Source organism: Thunnus maccoyii, chromosome 13, assembly GCF_910596095.1.
Source record: "Thunnus maccoyii chromosome 13, fThuMac1.1, whole genome shotgun sequence".
In the NCBI taxonomy this organism is placed as follows: Eukaryota; Metazoa; Chordata; class Actinopteri; order Scombriformes; family Scombridae; genus Thunnus; species Thunnus maccoyii.
This window is the reverse complement of record NC_056545.1, coordinates 12,578,415-12,591,363: the sequence shown is the minus strand read 5'-3', so window position 1 is coordinate 12,591,363 and position 12,949 is coordinate 12,578,415. Positions and strand designations below refer to the sequence as shown.

General features: G+C 38.5%; 2 protein-coding genes across 4 annotated transcripts in view; one reads left to right on the top strand and one right to left on the bottom strand.

Moving 5' to 3' along the window:
- sh3pxd2b (SH3 and PX domains 2B) overlaps nt 1-10,382 on the top strand; it is a 43,464-nt gene extending 33,082 nt beyond the window's left edge. For 2 of the 3 annotated variants that reach the window (XM_042430845.1, XM_042430847.1), the window contains exons 6-14: nt 445-470; nt 933-968; nt 2,451-2,582; nt 2,879-2,980; nt 5,204-5,321; nt 6,014-6,222; nt 6,500-6,546; nt 6,690-6,815; nt 6,988-10,382. In XM_042430845.1, the coding sequence (XP_042286779.1) occupies nt 445-470; nt 933-968; nt 2,451-2,582; nt 2,879-2,980; nt 5,204-5,321; nt 6,014-6,222; nt 6,500-6,546; nt 6,690-6,815; nt 6,988-8,517 (2,326 nt within the window). In that variant the 3' untranslated portion in view covers nt 8,518-10,382. The remainder of the gene's footprint in view (nt 1-444; nt 471-932; nt 969-2,450; nt 2,583-2,878; nt 2,981-5,203; nt 5,322-6,013; nt 6,223-6,499; nt 6,547-6,689; nt 6,816-6,987) is intronic. The other variant, XM_042430846.1, reaches the window with a different exon arrangement.
- A 670-nt stretch (nt 10,383-11,052) lies between these two features.
- Nucleotides 11,053-12,949, bottom strand: part of stk10 (serine/threonine kinase 10) — a 43,854-nt gene continuing 41,957 nt past the window's right edge. Inside the window, exon 20 of the mRNA XM_042430367.1 lies at nt 11,053-12,915. Coding sequence (XP_042286301.1) covers nt 12,775-12,915 — 141 coding nt within the window. The 3' untranslated portion in view covers nt 11,053-12,774. The remainder of the gene's footprint in view (nt 12,916-12,949) is intronic.

Here is a 12,949-nt window from a genome sequence, read left to right as displayed (position 1 = left end):
GTTGTCGACTATTAAATTAATCACAAACTATTTTGATAATCATTTGGTGTCAATTTTTGAAAGAAAACAATGTCCAAATTCTCGGATTCAAGCTTCTCAAATGTGAATATTTTCTGGTTTCTTTAGTCTTCTATGACAGTAAACTGAATAAACTGAATATCTTTGGGTTGTGGACTGTTGGTCAGGATAAAACAAGACATTTGAGGACGTCATCTTGGGCTTTGGAAAATAGTGATTGACATGTTTCACCATTTTCTGACATTTTACAGACCAAACAACTAATCGATTAATCAAGAATAATGATTATAATAATGATTATAATAATGAATAATCAACAGATGAATCGATAATGAAAACGATCGTTAGTTGCAATCCTACTCCTTATCTTTGCAAACTGATTTGATATTCCATGGTAGTGATGTAATGGTTTCCTCTTTTTACCAGGGAACCAATCGGAAAGAAGAAATCAGGTAAGAGACAACTTTATTCATTTGGAGTAAAAATGGGTTGCTATTTATAAAAAAGAATGATTGGACAGCAGAAATAAATCAGGAACTTTATGATTGTTAATTATTGTTTTGCTGCTTTTATGAGACTCCCACTTATTCTGAGCTTTTTTCATTATAAATACAATTCCTCTGCTATTTATTTGTAATGTATAATATGACATTATCTCCATCTAGTGGTTACATAACAGCATTGAGTCCACCATCCCAGTTGTTCTTGTTTCAAATATTCTCTCAAATGGCTTGAATGTTTTCCTGGAGTTGACTATTACAGTACCGGAAATAGAAAAGAAACCACCTTCGCTATTGTTTCACTGTTTCTTTTTTTTATATTCTTTCTATCGTCTCCATTCATCTAATATTCTTAAGTTGCATCCATGTCAATTTTTTTCAGTTTTCTTCTCCGTTCATTTTCCTTTCCATCAGGGCTTGTGGACAGAGCGACTACTTTCCTAAAGCGAGGTAGTAACACACTGTCATGCTTGGTCGTGCTGTGTGTGTGACCCGACAGGTTGCTGGTGGCCTGTTTCCCCTCTCCTTCCCTGGCCTGGGCAGGTGGGATGTGGCTATGTTGAAGGCTTGGGGCTTGCATTGGTTCCTTAAAGGAAGCATACAAAATAGTTGGTGATCTTCAGAATCTGTGTGGCTCATTTCTTGGGTGTATTCAAGTATGTAGTGTTGGGTAGTGTTTTCAGCATCGGGCAAAATCAACAATTTCAATGCAGAGCCCTAGAAACAGAATTAATATTTATAATAAAACTATTTATTTAAAAGCTAACCTAAGTTAGCTTGTCAGACTAGCTGATAGTACAGGTTCAAAGTACGTTTACCAACTCATCTAATATTAGCATGAATACATTTTCATTGTTAATTCATTAAGCCATTCATTTTTTCGCTTTTAATTTAACTATCTTTGATTCTTTGCTCAGAATTGAACTCAACCTGATGTTAGTTTCTCTCTGGTTCTGCTTCTGATAAATGTTTGTATAAACAACAGAATTGAGTATCTGTTGTAGATTAATTGGGGAAAATATGGCTGATCAGACCTGTGTTCTGTCTGCTTATGTGTTATAAACACATGTTGGCTGAAAATGTCCTTAATGTCCCTTCACCATTCCTGAGCTTGATGCAAAGGTATAAAGGTTATATGACAAGTTTTAAAGAACATACTGTATATAATGAGAAAAGAGCCATGGTGATGAGTTTTTACTACTGGTTGTATTGTGAGCCTTCATGTTTTAAAGTTGATTTTCCTCAGCCTGGCTTGGTGCTAACATTGGTGGTGGGTTTTAGTGGTGCTGGTTTGTTTCTGTGTGGAAGTCACAGTCATGTTGATGATTGACTTAACCCTCTACATTTTTTAAAATCCCTTCCATTCACTCCCATTCTCCAAATCTCCCTTTCTTCCTCTGTCAGCTCGTTGTTTCCCCTCACACCATCCTCTCCAATCACATCCGCTACCTCCTTTGTTTGTGTCTGGGTGAATCTCCATACTCTAGATAAGCCTCCTTTCATTTAAACTTTGTACTCAGCAGCTACTGCACAGATTTTGACCTTAGAATTATTGTCAGCATTTCACCCAAAATCAATTGTTCACTTATTTCAAGTTCTACAGATGCATTTTGGATGTTTTAAGACAAGACTTAAATTGGATTCTTAGTAAAGTGTGTATAAAATCTGATATTTTAAAAAGGTCATATTACATTTGGTTAAGAGCTGCATAAAAATTTAAAGGTCAAAATCTCAAAGCCTCATAGATCATGGATGTAAATGGTTATGGCCTTGATATCACATTAACAAATTTTACCAAAGATCCTCAGTGAATAACAAGTTAATGAGTTGTGGCTTCTTTACATTATTGAGATTTCATCCCTAACCTGCCTGGAAAAGGAGTAAAAAGGGAAAAACTTAACAAGCCTCTGTTCTGGTTTGTTCCCCTAACAGGAGATTCCACCTCAGCAGACCCTCTCCTCCTCGACCAGTATGTGGCAGTAACAGACTATGAGAAGCAGGAGAGCTCTGAGATCAGCCTGCATGTGGGTCAGGTGGTGGAGGTCATTGAGAAAAATGAATCTGGTGAGTCCTGTTCAACAACCAGTGGACTCTTTCACTGTTTTCTGAGATTTAGTTTGAGCAAAGGTTGCTGATTTAAATGGAAAAGCCATGTAGGATTTTTTAAATGGTGGCTTCAGTTGAAAGCTGCGGTGCCATGCTAGAGATTATATAATTGCTAGTTTCAGTTTAGCTATTACATGAAATATGAAATTGAAAGACTACAAATATGCATCTGGCATTACAATAGTAAATTACCATTATATTGAATAGTTTCCAAAGATCTCATATTTCACTGTGTTTATGATCTTTTCACTCAGGGTGGTGGTTTGTGAGCTCAGAGGATGCCCAGGGCTGGGTCCCTGCTACATGCCTTGAGGCACAGGATGACCCTGATGACTTCAGTCTTCCAGGGGAAGAAGGTACATACTGTAATGCTCTACATCTGGGTGTTATTGTTTAAATTCCATAATCCTTTGAGGAAAAGTTTAGAAGAGGCCATTCAAATGTTACTCGAAAACTCTACTGTACATTTAAGTTATTTCTTACCCATGGAATAATGTGATCTCACGTAGAAGTGGAACTGTACTTGTATACAATTGACAAATATTTTATATTTTGTGCTGTAGTCTTCCTTTTGCGATCTAAAGTGCAACACACACCACATGTAGAATTGTGTCATTTGACACACACCATTTGACTCCTGTATTAAACACCAGACATGCAATATAAACAGAAAAAGCAGCCAAGGTTCAGTAGCTGGGATGTACTGATCCAGGGGGCGATTGTGATTTAATGCTGTTTTTCTGGAGAGTTGATGTGGCCAAGACACCAATGGTGGTGGGCTTAAATAAAAAAACATTTGGTGCTGTTTTTGCATGCACCATATTGTGCCAGTGTGTGTTGCCCTTAAGAACAGCAATAGAAATATATTTTAATACTCAAATTATTGCACTCATTAAGACAATATATAAGGCAAACATTACAAGGTTAAACTTACTTAACAAATGTACGAGAAAAAAAAAACATCTGCCATGTGTGGCATAAATCAGGGTAGGAATCCATATAAAAGCAAAGTTTAGATGTTAAAAGAATGATACTGTAATAAATTGTGATGATATGGAAGGACATGCTAAGCAGAACATGGTACACATCCAATATGCAAAATAGAGACCATATTTCAAGTATGGACATTGAGCTAGTTGTCCTTTGTTGGACAGATTACTACTCAGAGCCCTGGAATTAGAGTCACTCACTCAACTAGCAATTGAGCAAGTACATAATAAAACAAGGTCAAGTTGTTCTTTTGCTAGTCAGCATCAGTTTTGCAAGTCTTCTAGTAATGACGAAGGTTTAATGAAATAGTCCTAAGAAAAAGCTCATGGCCAACGTCACCCCACAGATCCTAATGAACCATTAACCACAATCTATAACCTACTATTAAAAGCAGAGGTTGTTGGTTAAGCGACCTTTCCTGTAGTAGCATGGTACATTTGTATCACCAACATACTAGTAAGGACATAAAATTTGCACAATGTTAGAGGAATTATTTGTCAGTAAATGGGTAAAACAGCATCAAGCCTGCCAGAAGAACTTTGATTTCTACTGGTCCACCAATACTGAAAATGCTTTAATTTAGGATGAAAACATGGTCCAGATGGCATATGTAATGTTCACTTCCTATTTTGCCTCACTTACTGTGCCGGGATGTCAGTGCCTCGGAGATTCTGGTCACTGCCAAGGCACGTGGGTCGTCGCAGAACTTTAGGGGATCTATTCAGCACAGGCTTTGGGCAAGGTGGAGCGCACGCCTTTCTTCTCCCCCTATTCTTAATGTGTGTGTGTGTGTGTATGTTCACACACATGCATACACAACTGTGTGCATGTTTGTCCATGTGTATGCATGTCATGTATGACGCATGAGAGATCCAAGCATGTAAATTAAATCCTTGCATGCAAAGTGGATTGTGTATTTGTACCTGTTACAAATCAAAATTACAAAAATTAACCAGCATTAATAAGCACTTGATAGATTAGTAGTAGTTTATGGTATCTATGTATATTAAATAATAGTAGAAATAATAAAATAGTTTTACTGCATTTGTAGTACAGTAACAAGTTTGTCTTGTATGTGGTCAGTATTTGTTGAGGATGTATGTGTGTTTTGTGTGTTGTACATGTATGTATCTTACATCTTCTCACTCCACAAGATGCTGCTCAAGCCTTGCCTCATTTAATCACTTAGCTAATGTAAAACCAATACACCACTTTAGCAACTACAGCATAAGGTCTTAAATCACACATGGAGAGGGTCGTGATGGAGAGAGGATTTTTAACCTTTTCATAAAAGCTTTTAATCAATAAGTCTGAATTTAATTATTTTAATTATTTCATTATTTATTTTTGGGTTTCCATCTTGAATTCAGATTTTTTTTATAGTTTCAACATTTCATCTTTGCTGCAGTTTGAATTTGAGGAAAGCTTCAGGTTCCAACTTCAACCACTGTGTGCTTTGTCTCCCAAACTATTATCCTACATTAGTATTTTATGTGCTCCCTTATTTGTGAACCTACTGTATACACAGTAATCTTCAAAACTGACATTATGTTCTTATATTAAACAATATTGTCTTTTTCTGACTCCAGAAGAGAAGTATTCAGTGATTTACCCATACTCGGCCCGGGACCAGGACGAGATTGACCTGGAGAGAGGCATGGTTGTGGAGGTGATTCAGAAGAACTTGGAGGGCTGGTGGAAGATCAGGTAAGTCACTGACATTAACTAAGTTACATTTACTAAAGAGGACTTGGCTGGCAATTTTCTAACCAACAATGAACTCATCCAACTTACAAGTATTGTGCATGTATCCAAAGCCTGATATATCTTACTTGTCTGTGCTGTAGACCTCCGTTGCTGTCCAAAAACTATTAAAAACACGTCAATGAGCCACACCACTGCACTAGGTGACATGTCCTTCATCCATGAAGACGGCAACTACCGTAACTTGTTTAGAAACAATATATATCTTATTCCTCTGTGTGAGTAAATATAGCGATAGTATAACCCCAGTGGCAGGTTACTGTCTTATTGTTATTTTTACTCTTTTGAGCTGTTTCTGAACAAGTTACGGTAATCACCATCTTTACAGGTGAAGGAACATTTCACCCATTGCAGCGGTGTGGCTCATTGATGTGTTTTTAATAGTTTTTGGACAATAATGGTGGTGTATGGCACAGATGAATACAATATATCAGGCTTTGGATACACACAGAATACTTGTAAGTAGGATGAGTCCGTTGTTGGTTTGGCTCTGCACATGAGATTTGTTGACAATAAGAAAAATATAGAAAATCGTCAACCAAATCCTTAAACTGACTGATCTCATTGCACAGACTTTTTCAATGTTGTGTATCTCTTAGCTGAAGCCACTGAGTATACATCTCTCCTCCAATCAGGTACCAAGGCCGCGAGGGCTGGGCCCCAGCTTCCTACCTGAAGAAGACTGACATTCAGAGCCAGAAGCAGTCAGCAGGCGGTGCTGCACATGCCAGTACAAACGACCTAGATGGATTTTCCAAACAGAACCAGCAAAACAACACAGCCAAAGAGAACCGAGACAACGGCCAGAAAGAAAACAGGCTTTCACTGTTCTCTGATAACAAAAGTAAGTGAATTTAACAAAAGGGCACAACTTGTGATTCAAATACAGTAAGCTGTCTTTCACGCTTTCTATATCTATTTTGCTGCTGCAGCACTTAATGTTTTAAATTTAATGTTTTTCATTTATATTTCAAAGCTTCTTTAATAGCTAGCATACCCAGTATTTTACACCAAACCTAAATGTAAAATGTTATTTCTCAATACAAAGTTGTGCACTTCTGCTTTGCAAATGTACAACCCAACAAAATTATTGATTACTTATGTTTTTTTTCTCTCCATAGAAGTGGGATTAAGACAAAGACCTCCTCCACGCAGAGATCTTACCATTGTAAGAGACCGTTTTCAAATCTCCATTTGACACAGTGGGGGGATGGGCGTGGATTCTATTATGTTGGAAGATTGCTTTCCATTTTTGACAACAAAAAGTTATTTATTGACTTAACCTTTGCATGTCTCTGTCACATCCCACAGCCACGTGGTACAAACCTCCCCAAGCCGCCCATTCCTCCTCAGGTCGAGGAAGAGTTTTACACCATAGCAGACTTCCAGACCACCATCCCTGATGGAATCAGCTTCCAGGCTGGAATCAAAGTCGAGGTGAGTCGAGCACTTCCCAAAGTTGTATTAAAAACATGTGAGAAAAGATTCTTTTGGGCAACATATGACTTGAATAAAGGCTTGTAATTTTCATCTATTTGATTATTTTGATGATTAATCTTGGAGTGATATAGTGAAATGAAATGACCTTTTTTTTCTTTTAACCTACCAGGTGATTGAGAAGAATGGAAGTGGTTGGTGGTACATCCAGATAGATGACAAAGAAGGCTGGGCCCCTGCCACCTTTATTGACAAGTACAAAAAGACTAGTAGTGCCCTGCGACCTAATTTCCTTGCTCCTCTGCCCAATGAGATGGAGAAGCTAAGACTGGAAGATGGTGGTTCTTCAAATGACAGCTGGTCCAAGCCTTTACCAGATGAGCCAACCACAGCCTCTGAGTCCTGTGCCCGGCCTAAGCTGAGAGATTGGAAGGCCAGTGCCACCAAGGGGCCCTCTGCCTTCTCTGGGCCATTACCTCCAGCCCCAGCTGCCCCTCCAGTCGAGGAGAAACCAGCTCTGCCACCTCGAAGGGAGTCCATTAATAAAAGCTTTGAATTGGAGGTAGCAGAGAAACCAAGATCAGATCATTCCAAGCCTTTGCCCCCAAAACCCCCAGCTCCTGGGGTCATCGTGCCGCTTGTTTCACCTAAGGCAGCTGCCCCCTTCAAATCGGACAAACCACAAGAGCCCAAGAAAGAAGACAAGAGCAAAGCTCTTCACCTTCGGAATGAGATGGGTCTTGAATGTGGTCACAAGATCTCTGCCAAAGAGGTGAAGAAGTTTAATTTGAAACCTGTACCTAAACAGCCACCAAAACCAAAATCAGAAGACAAATCAGAGGAGAAACCAGAGGCAGCTGGCCCAGCAGCGTTTATGAAGGCCAAGCCAGTGATCCGACCTAAACCTGTCCCAGCTGCCAAGCCAGATTCCCCAGCAGAGAACAAACTTGACATCACGAACCTGAGAAGCAAGCTGAGGCCGTCAAAACCTGCCGACCTCGGCTCTGCTTCAGCAGAGGTAAACCATCAGAACGACACAGCAGTAAATAGTTCCCACCGCAGCTCACCCCCTAGCTCTCCCCCCATCCATATCCCTACTCTCAATAATGGCAAATACTGTGATGAACCAAAATTTCCCCCAAAACACATGAATGGTCATAGCCAAGAGAGCTCATCAACGTCTGGAAAACCATTAGTGCCTCCCCACAAGGAACCCCCTCAGAGACCCCCCTCCATGGTTCCAAGGAGACCTCCTCCTCCAAAGAAGACCGACCCATCCAGCCCAACTGAGCTCAAACCTCCGCCTGCTCTAAAAGAAGCCCAGGACATTCCCAAATCTGGACCACCCCAACTCAGCAGACCCCCTCCCCCTAAACCCAAAGGACTCGCTCTGCCACCTCCAAACAAAGAAAAAGAAGAGTCCAAGGTTAATAAATTCCAGATTCCTCCCAAACCCCAGTTGAAGAGCGAGAAGCCCGGCCCGCCCAAGGACAAGCTACCACCTTTACTCAAGGAGACCAGTAAGGATGAGCTGTATCTGGCTGTGGCTGACTTTGAAGGGGATGACCCAACATCCAGCTTCAAGGTGGGTACAGTGTTTGAGGTGCTGGAAAAAAACAGCAGCGGCTGGTGGTTCTGTAAAAATGTAGGACAAGAAGTCGAGGGCTGGATCCCCTCGAATTACTTGAGCAAGAAACCTTAGGCAGTGAATGTTCTCTCAAAGTCATCACCATATGAACAAATAAATAAACTAGGGATTTAAATGAACAAAATATCACTACTTTGTAGCTTATTAGCATTTTTTTATTTATAGGTACCTTTTTTTTATTGACACATTTTGTTATGTATCATTTTGATAAGGATATTCTTCCAAAACTGAACCAGCAATAACACATGACCTTGTTGGGTCTTGTGATGTTTACTTTGTTTGTGTTTTTGATCTAAATATTACATGAAATCTTAGGTGGATTTGTTGCTACATGCTAGTCGCAGCCTGTGTCAGTCTTGCCATTACATAGGCTAGATGGTAGAACAGCAGTAAATGTATCTCCACCCATGCCTTCTATGATACGGTGCCTCAATATTATATGCAAAGTGCTTAATATACCATATGCAACTGTAGACGTAGTCCCTGTTGGAATCTCAATGTAAAAATCAAAAATCTGTGTCACAGGAGAATACACTAAATGTTCAAACCCTGCCAGTCTTTTTGCAGCAGTAGACAAAAAAAAAAGAAAAAATCTCGTAGACAAAGACTGCACATGAACTCACTGGGGGAGTTCAATGACTACATCTGGGCTTTAAGTGCTAGTAGCCATTACTACAAGAGATGTCTTTGCCAAGTAGAAGTGCTGTTTGTTATACTAGAAACATGCATATTAGTTTTTGTGCTATTGTAATGCTTTTCTTCTTTGACTGCATAATCAATGTTGCAGTGAATTGTGACAGATGTGCACTTTTTCAGTCATTTCAGATGAGGTAGGGTTAAGGTTTGCACATGCTGAAGGAAGGGGAAGAATGCCACAGTGCATTTCATTTCTTAGCTTTACTGGTCATTTTATCGGCAATGGTTTTTTTTATACTCACTGTAACAAATATCCACAAGTGTAAAGATGAGGCTAGAACAAGCTTAAGTGAGAAGAGTGAAAAGAAGTTCTCTGTAAAAGTATTTAATCCTAATCATGGTATCACACACCCGAAAGAGAGAATTGTGAAATGTGACTTGTCGAACACATCTGCATATCTGTACCAGACGTCTGACCCGGCATAAGAAATTGGAGATCTACAGTGATTTGTGCAATGATTTACAGTATTGTAAGTGTACAGTCTGTTCATAACCGAAGTTTGGTGCTCACATAACAGCAAAGTATGTATAAAAAATGTTTTACATTAATGCTTGACTGGTCTCAAGCATGGTCAGTATGTCAAAGTATTTTTTATTGTACAGTAATGAGAGGCATATCTTAACTGTTGTCACTTTTCTTTGATGGTCCACCTGTTAGGTCTTTTACGCTGTACTGATGAAGGGATTGGAAAGAGAAAGAGCTGAGAATGAATTTGGTTGGTTGATTTATGGGATTTGCTAATAAGAGGAAATAAAGAGGGTCTTAAATTAAAAGTAAGTCACTTCACAAAAGTGTATTAAACAGCTGGTCCAGAAATTGTTTAATATGCATTTTTAAATTGTTAGGTTAACAAAGTAAATAAGCAAAATTTGAAAAAAAATGTATGTTCATGGTTCTGGACACAATCAGACAAAGCTACAAGCTGTAACACTGATTCTGTTCTGCTTCTAGTCGCTATAATGTTATACCACCTTGTACCCATGTTTTATACAGAAGTGACGGTAAATGAAAGACTAAATACACCGAAAATGGTATTGTTAAGGAATATTATGTGGCTAAAAGACAGTAAGGTACAGTACAGTTCAAGGAAAATTGTATGGGTTGACGGTGTCATCATTTCAGTATTGTAATCTATTTACTTTTTTGCTATGTGTTTTTCATTACATTGTGTCTCCTTTTACTTAAGTCAATAAAAGTTTCTGATTTTTCAGTTCAGCTGTCATACTGTGTCTGAAATTATATTTTTTTTAAAATCACTTTGAAAAAATGTTTACTACGGTCATGGTTTGGGGATTTTCCTCCACTTTCATCACCCTTGTTTACGCGCAGCAGGCAGCTGTTTTTGGGGAAAAAGCTTGGGAAATTCCACTGCACACTACCTGCTCACCACCAATTGGCAGATAAAGTTAGCAACTAGCTGGTGAACATAGTAGAGCTTTTAGCAGATAAAAAAGCCTCAGTCGTTGGGTGGAGAGAATTCACAACTACAAATAAATGTTGCTACAGAAGGGGTTTAAACCATTTGTGGTGGTGACCCACCTCTTATCGCACTCCTACTTCAGTGCCCCTTTGCTGGTGTGGAGGGCCATGACTTCTGCTTCTGTGAATAATGAGAACGAACATGTGATTAAATATGGCAAGATATACTGTAGTTGGGAGATGACAAATGGTCGGTGCAAGTACTTGGATGAAACTTAACGTACAGGTGACTGTCATCTTGCCATTTCTTCAAGGTCCTGCTTTTCTCTATGTAATAGATGACTTTGCTCCAGCCTCTGTTGTCTGAATCTTGTGGCATCAGAATTAACATATTACAGTCTTCATAACATGATATGTGCTCTGATGGTGCCACTAGCTACCACTATTAGGAAAAAGCCGCTGCCACAATCCAGTAATTAGAAAATCTGCATTTATTAGTTATTTACAACAGTGGTTCCTTCTGATACAGTTTCATTCACACTCACAACACCTCCATACAAATAATGTCATGTAAACTGAGGCAGAGGAAGACTTAGAGGGAGCCATTAAACTTGACAGAAAAGAGAATTTTTACAATAAATTTAAATACTTCTGAGATAGTGTGTGAGAGGGAGAGAGAGATTAAGCTGTACCTGATTGCTGACCTGACTCAATATAATTTGCAGGCCAAACTGGTTTAAAATAATAAAGAAAAAAAAAACAAAAAACCTTTCTCTCACTCAACAAGGCAACACGTTCCACAGCTGCAAACTTTAGGTTTCAGAGGAAGATTAAACATCTAGAGGCATCTTACAGCAGACTGAATTGTTGCACTCCCTTAAAAATGATATAAAGAGTTGTATTCCAAAATCAGATCATCAATTATAAATGAAACGCCTAAATTATTGCTGACAAACATATATTCCAAAGTTCTTTGCTTAATCAAAGTATGAAACTAACTTTCAGGCACTCTGGAATTAAACTCTTCATATTATTCCCCCTCTCAGTGCAAAAGAAGGCAAAGTTTAAGAAAAAAATAAACCTCTTTAAGCTTAGCAAATACATACATGTAATATTGCACTTTGGTTAGCAGGCAGTCCCTTCACTGCACATAGTAAAACAATTATACACTTAGTACATTTTTTTTTTTAATTCAGATTTAAATCCCCTATCTAACATCCTTCAAAAGAACACAACAGTATTTTGCTTTGGCTTTGTCAGTTCCCATCCAGTGTGACTGATTTTACAGTAAAAATACAACAGAATAAAAAAAAAAAGCCATAATATGTGATTAACAATTACTCTTCCCTTGTCTGTTAAAATCTAATTTCTAAATAATCATTTAAAAGAAATTATTAAATTCTGGTAACGTAATTTAGCCGCATCCCCCATCATTTCAAATATACAAAATAATAAGAGCATCCTTCATACCATTGGTTTTGGTAAAAAAAAATAAAAATTAAATTAACATTTACAGTGATGAATCTGGATTTTCACTTTAGGTTATTCTTTCCCAGCAGAAATAAATAACAACAGACTTTGGCAGCTCTGACATGCGTCTGACTCAAGGACAAAACTGGTCAATGAGTCGAGGCATACAGAAATGGGAAAAAGGTCAGTAAATTACTACATTTTGGATGCACTTTTGGTCATATTCGGAAGACGGCACTGAAAAATTTAGGGTAAACAAAAAGTGCTTAGTCACTGGCTCACTGGCATTCATACAACCATCGTTCTTCCTCTGCATGCAAAAGGAAATTCCCTCGCTGGATGCTTTGAACAACAAATAAATTTGGTGTAAGAGCAATATAATGTGGACTTGAACAGAAAAGAAATTAAAACACTGTATGGGAGCAGATACTATGCACTTGTAACGTGAAGCACATGATGTGTTTTAAATCCATCAAATAACACATATTTTTTCAAAGAAAAAATCCTTAGAACACAAGTTAAAACATAAATATTCACTAAAACATTAAAGGAATCTAATGGAGGGAAAGGTATGCTTCCATTACAGGCAATGCAACTAAAAACCGAGACAGCAGGCAATTGTAACACCTATTTTTTTGTGAGTGTGTATATGGTTATGTGTTGGGTGCTAACAGTGGCCTGGTGAAATTGTACAACATCACAGCGGCAGTTTTTTTTTTTTTTTTTTATGTGGTAGAAGAGTCTGGATAAGGCACAAACTTGGAGAGTTTGTTGGGAGAACTGGGATTTGGGCAATCAGAGATCTCGGTCATCCTGAAGAAAGCCTCCTGCTCCCTTTTCTTCATGTTTAGCTCATCTTCAAGGGCCTAGGAGGGTAAATGGAGAAGGGGGTTGGGGAAC